The 18450-nt window shown below is 41.0% G+C and overlaps 1 protein-coding gene across 1 annotated transcript in view; it reads right to left on the bottom strand.

The window, feature by feature from the left end:
* Window positions 1-18450, bottom strand: part of CHD6 (chromodomain helicase DNA binding protein 6) — a 128876-nt gene that overhangs the window by 69890 nt on the left and 40536 nt on the right. The window contains exon 4 of the mRNA XM_060231026.1: window positions 15014-15066. Coding sequence (XP_060087009.1) covers window positions 15014-15046 — 33 coding nt within the window. The 5' untranslated portion in view covers window positions 15047-15066. The remainder of the gene's footprint in view (window positions 1-15013; window positions 15067-18450) is intronic.

The raw sequence follows: 18450 nt of genomic DNA on the forward strand, positions 1-18450 counted from the left end.
CATTTATGCTTGACCACTGAAAAAGACCAGTAGGCTGAAATACACCTGTTTAAGGGTCACATAAGGTCCCTATTGTGCACAATGTATGATTTGTAATTTTAACTGAGCCCAGAATTGGGTCTAGAATTCTTTTTAAACTAATTTGTAATAAATACATGTATTTTTGATAATTTGTAATATTTATGTTATACATTTATTGATTTTAACACTGAGGCCCCCTAATTTGTATCCATTTAACTTTTCAGGTTCTTAATTCAATTTTTTTGCTTCCTCTTTCTCCCCCTATTATTACATGTTGAAGTTGAGCCACCCTCAAAAGCTAAGAAGCAGATATCTACAGACTATGATTAATTACAGACTGATCACTGCTCGTTATTTTACACAAAGCATATGTAACTGCATGAGAATCCAGCTATAGATTTGTAGAGCTGACTAAGTTTGTATATCCACTGGATAACAAGGAAGGTTAGGATTCATTTTTTTTTTAAAAACCCACTTTCATTATGAGTGTACATACACTCTAGAATAAGATAACTAGCAGAAGCAAGAGTGTAAACTGGTGGCCATCCCAAGTTAAACAAGGGTGTGCTTAGGATCTAAACAGATCTGTGGAAAGGAAGAGAGACTAGTAAATAGACACTCAAAACTGATGACCAACCATGCATTCCTACCAGACAGGAGAGATGTAAGAGGACAAGGAACACTATTGAAATTATTCCTGCGAATACAAGCGAAAAATGATGCACTGAGCAACCACATAAACTTAATAAGAAAGACGTAGAAATAAGAAGCTAAATTTCAGCCAACTCCTGCCTTTAAAAAAAAACCTAACTTTCTGGAAAGTCCATGTGTATTTTCAAATACAGTGTAACATTTTCCAAGTGTTGTATTCCTCCATGGGCATCATTCCAAAAGTACTTCCACAGAGGGAAATATTACATTGAAGGAGCTCAGAGAGTGTTTAGTTGCAGCAAGACACACCTGCCAGTTTCAGGAAGGAGAAAGACTCATTGCTCCTGGCATGGATTAGCATAGCTATCTTCAGCCATATAGTAAAATCCTAGGAAACAGAACATATGCTGCTGCATCTGGCTGTTCTCAGACTTGTAAAAATAACCAAAAATATTTCCAAAGAAACTGACTGACTTGAAACAGGGGTGAAGTCTATAATGTTTTTGTATTTATTTGAGACTTCTACCAGACATCACACTGATCATGATTCTCTATATCTGCAAAATTAGATTGGAAAAACCATGTTGTGTGAGATGCATGTGCCACAGTCAATGGTCTTAAATGTACAATTTCAGAGTAGTGCAATACACTGCAAAATGCATCTCATATTAACTGTGAAAGGAAGAAGACTAGGATTTGCTATCTTTTTAAAATCAACATTTTAAGCCAGTGCTCTTGAATTTTTACACAGTTTGATAAATTTCTGTGTTGTATAGAGGAATGACCGTAAGACTATAATTTTTGTTTTTTGCTGTTGCTATCGTCTCATCCTATAAATTTGTTATTTTTCTTAGGCTGGCTGACTTCATGTATGGTTTTTATTGTAAACTGCCTTAAGAGACAGAATAGTGTAACATAATGTTGTTATGCCAGTCTCTGAACATTAGCAATCAGTAGTTTATCTGTCCTGGGATAAACCTAATCTGAATTACCTTTTTTTCTTTTCTCCCTTTCCCTCTTCTAGAAGTCTGGTCTAACAAGCAGAAAAATGAGCTAATAATGTGCTGAGGTGGTAGAATGGGCCATACGACTTCAGTCTTAGGTGGGTTATAACAGAATTCCTTCCAAATAGGAGGGAAAATGCACAGTAGTAAAAAAAATCTAGGACAGTCTCCCCCCCCCCCCCCCACTCCCCCAGTCCAGCTATTTTTTCCATTTTCAGGACGGCTTTTTCAAGTAAAGGAGCATTCAAAACTGGAATCCACTAGTTTCCACCTAAAATTCATTCTGCCACTACATTCTTACCTTACCTTCCTGTATACAGAGACCAGGCCAAGAAATCTTATAAAAATACAACCCACACCCACCCCTCCAAACCAGCACAATTTTTTTCTTTCCTGCATGCTTGCATTTTGAACATGATACTGTCCTTCCATAGCAAAAAGAACAAGCGGAATCATTTTTGTTGAAATTACTTTAGCATGAAGGCTTTTATTTACTTATACACATTCAAAAAACAAAACGGAAGAACATAACACACTATCCTAACACATGTGACACTGTCACTGTAATGATCATTTGCTACTCTGATGCTCCACATAGCTGCCTTATAACCTGAATACCTCAGGCCCCCTGCTGGAAAGAAAAAGCAAAGATGTTGGGGCAGAATTACTGTTTAAGATTATATTTCCCAGCACCAACTTTGGCTTCTAATTACATTAACATCTGAAGTTCTCTTCAAACATAAGTTCTCCCCGTGGCTAGTTCTGGCATTTGAAATTATAATATATTTAAAGGACTAGCACAGCACAAACCACTCCCTTCACTAACGCATACCCTCCATTTTTCCTTCTTCCGGGGGTGGGGGGGGGGGTGAGGATTTGACATCTGCTCCAAATATGCCACCTTTGGCTTGACATAAGCATGATGCTGGTGAAGCAAAGGAACTCACCCATACCAACATGCCCACACCCAACATCTCACTTAAACTGAGTGCAAAGCAACTACACAGGCTTTATTAGCACACCAGCATAACACTCATTTGCTTTGCACTGGTAGTGACCATTTAAACTAGCTGCTGCAAGAGTGCAAAGTCCCACAGGTAAGTGCTTTTGGCTATCATGATAAGTGCTTTTGGCTATCCCTGTTGCCCAATCAAAGCCACTGATCTATCATGTTTAGATCAGACATCAGCTACAAGTACAAGTGTGTGTACCATAACCTTGTTTTAATTTTCACATATGAATCTAACAATTGTAAGATTTAACAATTTAAGAACTTTAAGATTTATCAATCCTTCTCTTTAGCTCCACAATTTAAAAAATGGTCTCATGAAATATGTCATTTCAAACTATGATGCATCTCACAGAACAACACACCAACAATCATCTGAACACAAGAAAGTCAGTTCTTGAACACAATATGAAGCCAGACATATTACTGGACTGCTAGCAGAACCTTGGTGAGTGCTGAGAGCTTAAAGTGTTGGCCAAGTTCAAATCCCCACATAGTCACGGAAGTCCACTGGGTGACCTTAAGACTGTCACATACTCTCTCTCTTTGGTCCCATTAAAGCAGAGATCCAGGATCTGAAGTTTGTTCAGCTTCATGTAATTTGTTCTTGTTCAGGCACTGTGCAATGCACAAAATGGTGGGAATTCAAGTACATCCACAGCTGCATGGAGGAGGAGAATGTATCCCTGCTGCCCAATCAAAGCCACTTGGAACACAGTATGAGAGATGCAGTTAAAATGCTAACTGTTAAGGTTAGTAGGTCTCAAAAGTATGACCTACTTTTTTGCTGTTTGCACACGTATTTGCAGATTTACAGTGCTTCTTAAGCAAGTTCACAATACACTTCAGAGGGCCACAAAAATTTCATTAACCTAACACCACCCCAATTAACTCCTTAGCTTCAGACCTGCAAACTATCAGCCCTGAAAGACCTTAAAATATGTCCACAGCCCTTGTCTATCGCCATGAAACCCTAGAATAAACAACAAAGAGATGTTATTTCTTCAAACCTAGAGGCTAATCTAGTACACACAGTGGTGATTTGGCTGTGCATACCATGGAAGCAAAAGGCACCCAGTCTTCCATTCATATTACAAATTGCATGTGTTTTCCCCAACACAGAAGTTAATTTCTGTGGACAGAAGAGCATTTGCAAAGAGACAAATTGTTGTTTAGTTTGAAAAGCAGCTTGCGTTTTCTACCACAGAAAAGTCTGCAGCAAAAAAGAAAAGATATGCTCCCCCTAAAGTCATGGGGTTGGATCCAAACAGCCATCAATAAAAGTACAGTAATATTTAGAAAGAGTTACACTATGGTCTGTTTCTTAAGCAGAAAAATGTGAGGGATGTTGTTACTTTGGGCACCAGGACTGTGAAGCTTTCCCACCTTCACATCCCCTGAATAATCTGTCCAACCCCAGGAAGCCAATTCCTGGAGGTGATAGTACCAGCATACACCAGTAGCCTCCTGTGCTGCACTGAGCTGAGAAGGGAGAAGAGAACCAAAGCATCCTTCAAGTCTCCTCCATAAGCTAACTGAAGATGGAGAAGAGGGTTATTTCTTTCCCTTTCCCCTCCTTAATGCAGCGGTGACAGCGGCAAGATTGCCCAGCCCAGCTTGGAAAAATCCTACAGAATTGGGGGGGGGGGGTTGCATCTGGGAAGGCTAAGGATGTGATGCCATAGAGTCCCCCCTCTGATGCTGCCATTTCTTCTGTGAATACTGATCTCTGTAGTCTCGAGAGCAGTTGTGATTCCAAAAGATCTCCAAGCCCCATCCTAAAGTTTGGTAACCCTAATTTATAAGAGGCCAGCAGTATATGTTAATACCACAGCCTCAGGAATCAGCTTTCTTGGTTCAGGTGGGAACATGGGAAACAAGGGCACCATAGGTCCCTAGATAAAACAGGAAGTTTCAGTTAAGGTGGCCAAGAGAATAACAGCCGCAACACTGTGATTGCTGAGTGCTAACAGAAAGTTATGCAGGCTACTAAGAACCTGGGCAAGCACCAGTCATTTCTGATTCTGGGGTGACATCACATCATGTTTTCACAACAGACTTTTTTACAGGGTGGTTTGCCATTGTCTTCCCCAGTCATCTACACTTTACCCTCAGCAAGCTGGGTACTCATTTTACCTACCTCAGAAGGATGGATGGCTGAGTCAACCTGGAGCCAGCTACCTGAATCCAGCTTCCACCGGGATCAAACTCAGGCCATGACCAGAGCTTGAACTGAAATATTGCACCTTGCCACTCTGCGCCACGGTGCTCTGAACCTATCTCAGTGTAAATGTTAACTGCTCACAGCAATGTCCTCTTCCACTAGTAGTAGATTACTCACACCCAGGGCTTTTTTTGTAGAAAAAGCCCAGCAGGAACTCATTTGCTTATTCGGACACACCCCCTGATGTCACCAATGTTTCACACAGGGCTTTTTTTTTTTAGAAAAAGCCCAGCATGAACTCATTTGCATATTAGGCCACACACCCCTACCTATCCAGAACCCAGCCAACCCAGTCAGAACTGCGTTCCTGTGCCTTCCTCCTAAAAAAACCCAAAAAACCCTGCTCACATCAACAAAAAGGCAACACTGGATCCAACCCATGGTTCTACCTGTTGGCACAAATCCCTCTTTTAGAACATAGCCTGGGTCAGGAAAAGTACACGTTTGAAGTGCTCCCTTCTGCAAAGTATACAGAAGTGTATAATATTTAGTAACTGAAATATAAGATACAAAATAAAGATGAAATCAAGACAAGGCTGTATTCAAAGACTAACTTACACTTTAAATATAAAACAAAAGAGGAAAAGCTGAAAACATCAGTACACGGAAGTCAAAGAAATCATCTTTAGGCTTTCTTCAAAATTAAAAACAAGAAGACTATTCCAATATCAAGGTGTAATCAGTGACAAGAGCCAGAGATGAGAGCTAGAAAATGCTGGGTTCAAAGAGATTGCTTCTGGAGGAATGAACAGTATAAATAAATAAGATAGGATGAAAGAATGATGGGACAACAAAACACAGAGAAGCTACAGTGATTTCTACAAGGTCCAGGGAGAGACAGAAGAAGGACAGAAGATCAAGTGGGCAGCAAATTTAGGAATGGCGATAAGAGGGGCAAGGTGAGAAAGAGGTTACATTCTTCATTGTCAGGTCAGCCCCAAGCATCATCCATTCTGTTTATGACCCATGAGGCCAAGCCTTTCTAGAGATTCCAGGCTATTAACTACCCAGCCTGTTTCTCCCAAAACCCTTTCACTTTTTCAAGAAAAGATTTGCTGTGACCAGCTCTTGTAACAACAGCCATGCACTTAAGACAGCCATAAGAAATGAAACGCAGCTGACCTAGATGCCACTCTCTGGCCTTCAGCCAACTGGGTTACATCAAACTGCCCAGGCTCCTCCCGAAAATCCCTGCAATTCTCAGAATAATATTACAGGTACCGTATCCAATTTCATGGACCTCTGACTGCTATACATTTTCCTTCTATTTGCACAATAGATGTGCAGTGTTTTACAGCTGCAGAAATGCAATAGTTCCCTAAACAGAAAATTCCTTATTATTGTACCAAACTTTCTTGCACAACTGTTAACTATGGGATGTATCACTGAATGCGATGGGTGATAATCACACAAATTCTCACAAATAAGCATACCATTCTGTGACTATTTGTTCAGCATGATGGTGCAGAAGTGTTCATCCAGTAACTTTTTAAAAAATTACTGAAGCAAAATTAACCACTCACATCAACATCTTGAAATTATGAAAACACAAATGGGAATCCACAATACTCACAGGGGGGGGGGGGAATCTCTTCCCCCTCTTAGCCTTCTTCTACCCCTGCTGCTGCCAGGTGCAGCTCCTGGTCACCCCCCTCACCATCACCACCACTGCAGGACCCAGTGCAGCTTCTTTCACCCTCCCCATCCCCACTCTCAGCAGTGAGCCCAGCACAACTCTCAGAGGGCCAGCTGAGGCTTCCCTCCCCGCTATCACTGCTCTCAGCAGACAGCCCAGTGCAATTCTTGCCAGGCCTGCTGGAGGCCCCCTATGACTACTGCTGGGCACAGCTAGGCTTCCTCTCATTACTCCCCAGGCCCACTTACAGAGGAAGAGGAGGTAAGAGCACTGTCTGCACTTCCTCCCCCTACCCCCCAGGCCCACTTACAGAGGAAGAGGAAGAGGAGGTAAGAGCACTGTCTGCACTTCCTCCCCCTACCCCCAGGCCCACTTTCAGAGGAAGAGGAGGTAAGAGCATTGTCTGCACTTCCTCTTCTGCAAATCTGAGGAGTCCCCCATGTTTGCAAAAATATTTGTTTTCTTTCTGTGTAGTCCTGATCTGCGGATTTAGATATCAACAGATTTGGGTGGGGGGGGGACTTCACTATTAGAATAGATTATTTGACTGGTTTATCTTTGAAACTCTTTCTTCATCTTTTGCCAGCATGGGGAGGGGGAGAGGAGCCTGATTCATCCTGCTGCTTACAACTACAGGCAATCAAATATACTTACCACTCCATAATGAACCCATCCCAAGTTTATCAGATGCTGCAAACTATCCTCAAGCCTTGCTTTATATACTAGATCAGAGATAGCAGCAGGGCCCAACCCAAGCATCAAGAGCTGAACAACCTGAATGAGGGTTTTCAGACTATCTAAGGATGTCAGTACATGCACTTCAAGAAGGAGACCACGTCATCCACTTTGAAAGAACTGAAGTCCTTTCTATGGTCTCACATTATCATACCCACCTGAACAGAGAAGCTATTGAGATTTACAAACACCAGCATAATTTTAACAGAAAGGAAGAAGGTATTTTCATCCACCAATCTTGGTACCCTGCTCTGCAAAACACCCTACAGACTATAAATTGCAGAAAGTCTCAGAACAACCAGCAAATTCCACAGAACAATCAGCACAGTCAACAACCATCTTCCTTATCTTCAAACCCCTTCCAACCCTCCCAGCAATTAACACAGAACAATGGTCACATTCAACAGCCAGTTTCCTTATCACTACCCTTCCAGGAAGCCCCACCAAACAATGGGCACATCCACAAACCAATTGCCCTTTCATCACACCCCCTCCAGCCTAGAAATAGCAGCTCTCCAGCAGCCCTGGCCCCACTCAATGCATAGCAGCCAAGAAGGTCTGAGCGCCTGATCCGGCTGCAACGCCACTGAGGATGTTCTCCGCAGCTGAGAACGAAACGTCTGGAAGGAAAACTTTCTCCAGTAGAACACGGCACTTGATCCCCTAATACCATCCAAATACCATAGAAGTACCACCCTTGACACTTAAGGGTAAACCACAGACCAGGGACTAACAGTCTTTTATAACTGAAGAGCCACAGTTTGGCCACACCTGGGTTAGCATATGCAGTGAGACAAGAAACCAATACTTGGGTTTTAAAACTTCAAAATATAGTTAGAGTGTGGTGCTGAGTGTATATTGCAGCTCTGCCACTCCTGGGTAAGCCCCCCCCCCCAATTTTTTCCATCTCGAATCTACTGGACTTGGGAAAAATTGGGATTTCCAATAAATCCTGGATCCAAATACTTTGCCAGTATTAGGATTCTGGATTTTTCAGAAATCCTGAAAAAATTGGGGGTCCAATAGGCCCAAAATGGAAAAATACCCCACATATCCCTAGTCCCCTTTTCTCACACATTTGCAAGCTCAATTCCCTCTATTCCTTATGTGTTCCATCAGCAGCTTAGCCACACCCTTCAAAAGGTACATATTAATTATAGTTTAAGCCTCTTTCCTCCAATCAATACTAGTAATGACTGACCAACTTTCTTAAAGTGTGAGTGACAGCAGGTAAGGAAAAATTCTGCATTAAAAAAAGCTGAATTCTATGATCTGCTTGGACTGTGCAAATGTGCATATATGCATTTCTTTTGAGTAACTTATTCTCGAAGTGCATACAGCCTGGATTGCAAGAAGTATGGCAGCATATAAAAAACAAACACAAAGAGATTAGAAAGGTAAACTAAGTTCTCAGTTCCATCTTCTCTTCTGCAAACTGTTGCCATTTAGAAGGGGGGTTTTTTTTGGCAGCCCAGTTCCCACCACATTTATTCAGAGATACCTTCTATTGATTTCAATTAAATTCGCTGATGTTTGCAATCTGAGTTTCCTGGCTGAAATTTGGCCTTGCTCTGGCTACAGACTGAGTTCACTTCCACACAATGCCCTTTGATCTGCCAAAGCTGTAGTATCATCTCTCAGATTCAAATGCACCATGCCAAAATGAACATGGGCATCCCTCTTTTCCTTCTCAGCTAGAGCCAAGCTCATTATTGTATAGTGCCTAGCACCCTGCTGATATTATATAAATATTTAATAGCAGAGCTACACAATAAGGAAACCTGAATTATTTCCCTTCTTTTCGTTTCTGAAAGAATTGTGGATTTATAAGTGAACAATTGGAAAGAATACAAAGGTCACACACAACGGAGAGGCTACTAGCATCTCTCAAATCATTCTGATGAACTACCCAAAGCAAGGGATGGGCACAAAATGAACCATGAAGCAAAATTTGTCGCATGTTTTTCTCTGTTTGTGGTTTGCAAACCAAAGTTTATGATGGTTCTACTGTCACGAACTTCCACAAACTTTTTAAGCAGTCTATGGAGGTTCCTGGATAGAGCAGAAAGCAGGTAAAGACACAGGTATATGATGAGAGAAAGAGCCCTGTGGCACAGAGTGGTAAAGTTGCAGTACTGCAGACGGAGCCCTCTCCTCACGACCTGAGTTTGATCCCAGCGGAAGCTGGTTCAGGTAGCTGGCTCCAGATTGACTCAGCCTTCCATCCTGCCGAGGTCAGTAAAATGAATATTCAGCTTGCTGGGGGCAAAGTGTAGATGACTGGGGAAGTCAATGGCAAACCACCCCATAAAAAGTCTGCCATGAAAACGTTGTAAAAACAACGTCACCTTAGAGTTGAAAACGACTGGTGCTTGCACAGGAGACTACCTTTACCTTTATATGATGAGCAAATGAGCTGAGAAAGGAAACTGAATCCTAGACTCATCCCACCATTTGGCTAAGCTCTCAAGAGATGGACATTCCTGATTTCTTCCTTGGCACCTTATAACTCCTTTTGAATCGAATGGTCAAGAGTTAGGATTAGAGGGAGAAATTTAATTGGCACCCTAATGAATGGTTTAGAAAGGGAACTCCTAGACTGCAGAAACATCTATAAACTATAAGCTCCAAGATCTCTGGCTGCTTTCAAACCTCTATAAAGCTCAGCACAAAATCAGAGATGGATCTCGCCCCTACCTTAATTTCTACCCTTTTGGGGGGGAGGGGTAAACCTCATCTCTGACCACATTCAGTATAAGAAGCACTCAAGAACAGTGAGACTTCTCACTGCTTCTAAGTACCTCTGAAGATTAGCACAAGGTCAGAAATAAGACCCTTCTAGAGTCCTCTAAGCATATCAGAGTCTCCTGAGCAAGCCACAAACCTGGGGGCAGGGCAGGTGAAGCAGGGTTTGTCTCCCTCTCTCTCTCCTCCTGCTCAATACAAAATGGAAAGCCACCTTCCAAGTTTTCTGTGGTATGGAAAGAACTCTGAGAAGGGGCGGTATCTCTAACTTCATGCTGGGTTAGAGGCAAGCTGTCACCAAAAATCAAAGATACCGTTGCTATTGGCAACTATGCTTGTGGAGTCCTATATGCAAATACATAATTTTTTCTGGCAGCAAAATTTCAGAATCCTTAGCAGAAAAATCAAGATTTATTGATATAGCCATCATACTAGTACAACCAAATTGTACTACAGGCTGAGTTTGTGCAAGATATTGGACTCAGGAGAAAAATAAATGTTATTGTTTATTTTAGGAGATGTTGTAGTCTTCTATTACCACATAAACAGCAAGCAGAACCTGCACATGGATTTCGTCAGTCTCTACTGGATTCCAGAGCTCAAAGCCAGAGACAGACTTAGGATGCCCTAATATTAGTGAACACAGGGCACTGCCCAAATCATAGAATCATAGAGTTGGAAAAGACCTCCAGGGTTATCTAGTCCAACCTCCTACACAATGCAGGAAATTAACAAATACCTCCTCCCCACCACCACATACATCCCCAGTGACCCCTGCTCCATGCTTAGAAGATGGCAAAAACCTCCAGGATCCCTTGCCAAACTGGCCTGGAAAAAAATTGATGACTGACACCAAAGTGTCAATCAGCATTTCCCTGGGCGTGTAAGAAAGGGTCACAAGAACTAAGCATCCCCACCTTCCTTCTCATGGTCTGCCTAATTCACAGAATCAGCATTGCTGTCAAATAGCTACCTAGGCTCTGTTTAAAAACCTCCAAGGAAGGACAGCCCACCACCTCCCAAGGAAGCCTGTTCCACTGAGGAACTGCTCTGTCAGGAATTCCTTCCTAATGTTGAGCCAGAAACTCTTCTGATTTAATTTCAACCCACTGGTGCTGGTTCTACCTTCTAGGGCAACAGAAAACAATTCTGCACCATCCTCTATGGCCTGTTAGCAACCAGGTCGTGAGTTGTATAATTATTTCATTATATATAGCCAGGTACCTGCATACCTTAGGGACCGCCTTTCCCCGAATGTACCCCAGAGAGCACTTTGGTCAGGGTTACAAAATCGACTCTCAATCCCCAGCATCAAAGAGGCCAGGTTTAAAAACAACTAGAGCCAGGGCCTTTTCTGTTGCGGCTCCTGCCTGGTAGAAAGAGCTTCCGGAGGAGGTTAGGGCCCTGCAAGAGCTCTGCAGGGCCTGCAAAACAGTGCTCTTCCACCAGGCATTTCCGAATTAAAATCTATGGCAACAGAAAATAGATATTACACCATCCGGCCCAAAAGAAATAGACCTCGAATACTCCATTGCGACCTGGGATTTTTAGTTTAATACACTAAACTACAACGACTAAATTGGAAATTACCCGCCATTATTAATACAATCTACTGAAAGATCAAATAGCACTTACCATTGTTTATGATACTGTTTTATATGTTTTTACTTATGATGTATTTTATATTCTTATGTTACAGCTTATGAATACTGTTTTTTATGACCTTTTAGGGTGAGCCTCCCTGAGCCTGCTTCGGCAGGGAGGGCAGGATATAAGTTGAATAAATAAATAAATAAATATATTACAATGTAGTAATGATGATGATGATGATGATGATGATGATGATGATGATGATGATGATGATGATGATGATGATGATAAACTGGATTTATATCCTGCCCTCCACTCCGAATCTCAGAGTCTCAGATCAGCTTACAATCTCTTTTATCTTTCTCCCCCACAGCAAGACACCCTGTGAGGTAAGTGGGGCTGAGAGAGCTCTCACAGAAGCTACGCTTTCAAGGACAACTCTGCAAAAACTATGCCTGACTTAAGGCCATTTCAGCAGGTGCAAGACAAAGATGCAAGACAAAGATGGCGAGGGGTCTGGAGACCAAGTCCTATGAGGAAAGGTTGAAGGAGCTGGGGATGTTTAGCCTGGAGAGGAGGTGGCTGAGAGATGATATGGTCACCATCTTCAGGTACTTGAAGGGCTGTCATATAGAGGATGGTGTGGAATTGTTTTCTGTGGCCCCGGAAGATAGGACCAGAACCAGTGGGTTGAAATTAAATCAAAAGAGTTTCTGGCTCAACATTAGGAAGAACTTTCTGACCGTTAGAATGGTTCCTCAGTGGAACAGACTTCCTTGTGAGGTGGTGGGCTCTCCTTCCTTGGAGGTTTTTAAACAGAGGCTAGATGGCCATCTGACAGCAATGAAGATCCTGTGAATTTAGGGGGAGGTGTTTATGAGTTTCCTGCATTGTGCAGGGGGTTGGACTAGATGACCCTGGAGGTCCCTTCCAACTCTATGATTCTAAGTGGAGGAGTGGGGAATCAAACCTGGTTCTCCCAAATAAGAGTCCACACACTTAACCACTATACCAAACTAATAAAGTGCACAATTGTATCATCCTGAAACTATCACACACACACACACACACGGCCCATGGAAAAATTTTCTTCCACCAAACTGGTCCCTGGTGCCAGAAAGGTTGGGGACCACTGCTCTATATGTCAGCCCTTCAAGTACTTGAAGATGGCGATCATATCGCCTCTCAGTCATCTCCTCTCCAGACAAAACATACCCAGTTCCCTTCAGCCTTTCCTCATAGGACCTGGTCTCCAGATCCCTCACCATCTTCACTGCCCTCCTCTGGACATGTTCCTTCTTAAATTGTGGTGCTCAAAACTGAATAAAATGCTCTAGGTGAGGTCTAACCAGAGCAGAGCAAAGTGATACCATCTGTTTGTGTGATCTGGACACTATACAGCCCAACATCACATTTCCCTTTTTAGCTACTGTGTTACACTGCTAACTCATGTTCAGTGTATGATCCACCAAGACCCATAGATCCTTTTCACACATACTATATAACATACCTTCTTTCTGTCCTGTCTACTCAATTTATTGCATTAAAAGATATGGTACTAAGATATCATCTGACCCTAAATATTTTTTACTAAACCTCCACTACCCTATACTTTCCTCGTAACTAACGCAGCTTCCAAACCTGCATGAGCACAAGGAATTTCAGAATAAGCATGTAAAAAAAAAACAGGAAAGGAGCATGGAAAGGTAGCCTTCCCAGGAGAACAAAAAAGAAGGTGGCTAACAAGGAAATGGTTAAGCGTACTCCAATCTCCAAAAGAGAAGGGATTGGATTTATATCCTACCCTTCATTCAGTCTCAGAGCAGCTTATTTTCCCTTCCCCTTCTCACAACAGACACCTTGTGAGACAGGTGGGTCTGAAAGAGCCCTCCAATAGATGCTCTTGAGCAGAACAGCTCTGAGAAAGTTATGACTGACCCAAGATCACTCCAGCAGGTTCATGTGGAGGAGTGGGGAATCAAACGCAGTTATCTCAGATAACAGTCTATGAACTTAACCTAGCTGATATAGAAGAGAGCTACATGAAAAAGAGCCTCCAGAAGAAGGTGGTTAGATCCAGATTACATTTTCCCCTAACAGAAGGGGAGGTATAATTTCTGACCACTCCTCCTCCCTACTACAGCCCCTCCACCTTGTCTCTCATGTTACTCCTGGCAGCATTTGGGAGAGGAGATCAATGAGCTGCTGTAGGAGGGAAGGAGGCATGTAAGTTCTGTTCTGCTGAAAGGATGCCTTCCACTAGTGAAAATTTAGTTTGGATGCAACCTAGGATCACCAGATAAGACAGCCTGAACTAAACTCCTTTCCTTTAGTTCCATGAATGTTAAAGCCAAAGTTAGCTAATGTTGCTTTAAGACTTTGTTTCAGCACACGCTTAGAAGGGCAGATTTATTCCTTTTATAAGAAGTTCAGTTTTTAAAAATCCCATTAATAGCAGTCAGGGCACAAATCAACGTGCAGCAGATTGGTTTGTTCCATGCCGCCTAACATACTTCACCCATGAAGTGAAGTTTTCATAAATTAAAACAAACTCTTTCCCTTTATCACACAGGCCACAGTCAGGCTGCCCCATGTACACAGGAAATACAACAGTCACTGATTCATCAGTCTTGCAGGCATACTCATTTAGTGAACTGCACCAGCATATCAAAAGTGGCAACATATCGTACACAGAGGAAGGGAAAGAAGCTCATTCTAGCTTGCCTTTATTTTCAGCCCCAACTGTTAGAATTTTTCCCTCACTAATTAACTCATTAACTCTTACAATCCAGTTTTTTCTTTTCCTTTAATGGTCAACTCATTTGACTAAAGGTCTCAAGTTAGGCCAGGCTAAATTATTCCTATATTATATCATTATTCTTATATTTATATGTATTTTACTCAACTCTATTTTTACATTTAAAATTAGCTCTGTTTTATTATTACTCTTAAGTTTTTTCTTAGCCCCATCATTAAAAAGACACCTTCAATGTAATCAGCACCGATAAGAATTTTTCCAAGGCTAAACTAATCCTTGGATCCTCATTAATAGCCCAGTTTTTTTCCTCATTGACTGGCTGTTTTGAGCTTGAAGTAGCTCTCTATAATCTGCCATTTATGCTTCAATAATTATTTATTTAGAACTAACTCTACTATTATTCAAATAGTGCTCTGGGAAACTATGGTGAGATTACAGCTAAGGGTAGCATATATACAAAGAGCCTTGAGAATTCTGCTTCTCACGGAAACAAACACTGTTAAGGAAGTTCTCCTTTCTCTCATGGAAAAATAGAGCCAAATCTCTTCAGATCCAAGTGGAGACACCAGAACTGGACTATTCAACCACGCAGGTAATGTTTTACTCACTGATGCAGTGGGAGAAGAAAAAGATCACCAACCTGTTTTTCTTTCTTCTGTATTTTCATTATCATCAATTTCAGGATGTATATTTCTGCAAAACACAAAACAAAAGGCTCATACAAGATCTGCTTGAGGAAAATGTTTATATAATGCCCTCCTTTAAAATCTAGGCCTCAGTCACATACAAGATCAGTTTAAAAATATTATTCCAAAAGCAAGAGCTTCCACCAGCCAAGAGTTCTGCAGTAACATACCAATATAATAAATAGTGGTTAGAAAATCACACTAGGATCTGGGAAAATCAGGTTCAAATCCCCATTCTGCCATAAAAGCTTGCTGGAGTCACCTTGGACGAGACACTCACTCTCTGCCTAATGTACCTTATAGGGTGGCTGTCATGAAGATAAAATGGAGGAGCAGAGAGCAATTTTGTAAGCCACTTAGTGTCCCGATTGGGGAGGAAAAGTAAGGTAAATAAATAGAATGTAAATAAAATATGCAAAATTAAAAATACACCATAATATGTTTGTTAGTTCTGGAATGACCATATGATTATTTGCTGGTTTTGCTGAAAGAGACTAACGTGACTATTCTTTTGAGACTGTGGCCTAAATGGGCCCACAAATCTGAGAAGATACCACTACAGTTACAAGCAATAACTCTTCTTTATACACAGTAAAGACAAGAATGGTGTTTTATTCTCAGATTACAAGAAATGCTTAAAAACTTATCCCATGGGACTGTAAGGTATATGGAAAGGTATTCATCAGTACCTCGAAACTACACAGTTAAATATCTAGCACACCAGTCTTCCTGAAATTTCAGAAAACCTGAATCCGTTTTTCATTGTCCAGCAAAATGTATCTTATTTTCAAGAACCCTGATGAACAATAGGGGTACACAAAAAAATCTATGGTATTTTTTGGGTTCAGGTACATTGAACCAAAAAAAATCAGTATTTCCCAATATTCCCAAATCCCAATACTGGTATGGTATTTGGATTTGGTAAATATTCAAGATTCCCAATTTTTTTCTTGGCTCCATTATATCCTATGGGGGCCATTATAGTCAATGGTCTTCATAGGGTATAATGGAGAATTGATCCAGAGATGCCTGCGGGCCCCATGTTTTTTAGGCAGAAGCATCATGTTTGCAGTATAGATGCTGGTGCTTCTCCTAAAAAAAAGAGAGAGCCAAGTTTCAAAAAGATTGGACCAGGGGGTCCAATTCTATGGGCCCCCAAAGAAGGTGCCCTCATCCCCAATTGAAACCAATGGAGGGGGGATGAGTGTTTAAAAGGGTCACAGTCCCTTTAAATGCCTTCTGCCAGCCACGTGAGCAGCACATTTCTGAATCCCTTTAAACACTCTCTCCAAACCTTGGACTTCTGGGGGAGGAAAATGCCAAGCTGAGCTGTCTCTCATAACAGGAGCAGGCTGGAACTTCTGTTCGGGGTAGTGGAAGGCAAATTAATGCCTACTGCCTACTTCTCAGTTAGAGAATAGTCCAAGACATGCACGGAAAACTTTAAGGAGATTTACCTTGGCTTAAAGGGAGCCCCGGAGGGGGACTTCTGTGAGGCTTTGAGGGGTCTCAGGGGAAGTTGCATAGTCATCATCTGCAGAAGTGCCCAGAGTCATTTATTTGACATAAGCTCATCAGGATCCTAACCTTCTTGGACATTGCTAAACATCTAAAGCTTTGAAAGACCAGTGGAAACTTGGATAATTGGAAGAAAAGGTACAGAAGATTATTTTTTCATTCCGGAGCTATTTATAGCTTAAAGGGACAAAATTAAAAGGTGGGAAAAGAAAGTATAGAAAGCTTGGAAGAAGAGGGAAGGAAGAGGTGAAATTTGGATTTTATAAATATAAAGGACAGTGTTAAAACTGCTAAAAAGTGAGAAGGAGTTTATTGTTTTGTCTACTTGCAGTTTGGAAGTAAAAGCAACATCGTCATACTGGAACAGACCTGCAGCACATCTGAGCAAGACAGGAAATACGTCAAGTATCGTGAGAGCTCCTTGTGAGTTGGTGGCAACAAAAACAGGAAGCAGTAGAAAGAAAACCTACTCTAGGAATATATACCGTTGAGAAACATTGGCAGCCATTGCTGAGAGGCTAAATTAAAAACATTGTTTTTAAAAGAATTTGGGACATTAAAAATTGTTGGAATCAACTGAAAAGAGGGTAAGAAGATAAGTACTATTGGTCATATTATTTGTGGGCTCCTCGGAATTTTTTAAAAGGAAAAAGAAATTATAAGAAATAATAAAAAGTTGCGGCAGCCATTTTGGAAAATTTAAAGACTTTAAAAATAAATATCTGGACTTTGGGGGCTCAGAGGATGGCGAAATTGGGCTTGCCATAAAGGGCAAGTCCTAATCTATTGAACCTGATAGTTAAATTGAAAATCGGTGAGGTCAAAAATTTTGTTATTTTTTGAAGGGTTTAAAAGTTTTAAAAATTCATATCTTGGCCTAGGAAGCTCCGAGGAAGATAAAATAAAGTTTATTATAAAAAGTAAGCCCAAATCTCTTGAATCTGATAGCTGAATACGAAATTTGTGAGATTAAAATTTTGGGGCTTTTTTTTTTAAATATCTGAAGACAAGCAGCCCCGAACAAGGGCTCTTTTAATGGAGAAAATGCAGGAACAATTGGATGCAATGGAATGATGAGAGGGGTCAGGAAGATGATAGATGAATCGAAAGAAGAAATTATTGCAGAGATTAAAAAAGACATGGAAGATCTCAGAAAGGAAACTTCGGGAAACAGTTAAGAAAGTGCAAGAAGTAGATTCCACCTTGTTGAAAATTCAAGAAAAAGTGACAATTCATGACTGCAAATTGATGGAAACTCAGATACGTCTGAGAGGAGTACCTGAAGTGGAGGATGGTGATCTGAAAGGATATATAATAAAAATAATTGCAGAATTCCTAGAAGAAGATCCTGATGAGACCAAAAATATGTATGACTATATGTACAGAGTGAATTCACTTTTTGCCAAGAAAAATAATCTACCAAGAGATGTTGTTATAAGATATATGACAAAGGAATTGGTGGGAAGGATCGTGAATAAAAATTTTGAAAAGGCATTGATAGTGGGAGGCAGTAAAGTGAGAATCATGAAGGAGTTGCCAAGGCAAGTGATAAATGATAGGAGAACATACAAAAAGTTGACAGAAAAACTGAGAGACAATGGCACGAGGTTTAGATGGATAATACCTGAAGGTCTGAGCTTTGAACTCCAGGGGGAAAGAGTCACAATTACAAATGCTCAGGAGTTGCGCAGATTTTTTGAAGAAAATAAAGAATTTGCACCATGATGGATTACAAATTATTGTCTTGGAATGTTAATGGACTAAATTCACTACAAAAAAGAAGGGCAACATTTCATTGGATTAAGAAACAAAATTGTAATATAATTTGTTTGCAAGAAGTACACATTAAACAAAAGGATTATAAATTTTTATG

The sequence above is a fragment of the Heteronotia binoei genome, chromosome 2 (assembly GCF_032191835.1).
Source record: "Heteronotia binoei isolate CCM8104 ecotype False Entrance Well chromosome 2, APGP_CSIRO_Hbin_v1, whole genome shotgun sequence".
In the NCBI taxonomy this organism is placed as follows: Eukaryota; Metazoa; Chordata; class Lepidosauria; order Squamata; family Gekkonidae; genus Heteronotia; species Heteronotia binoei.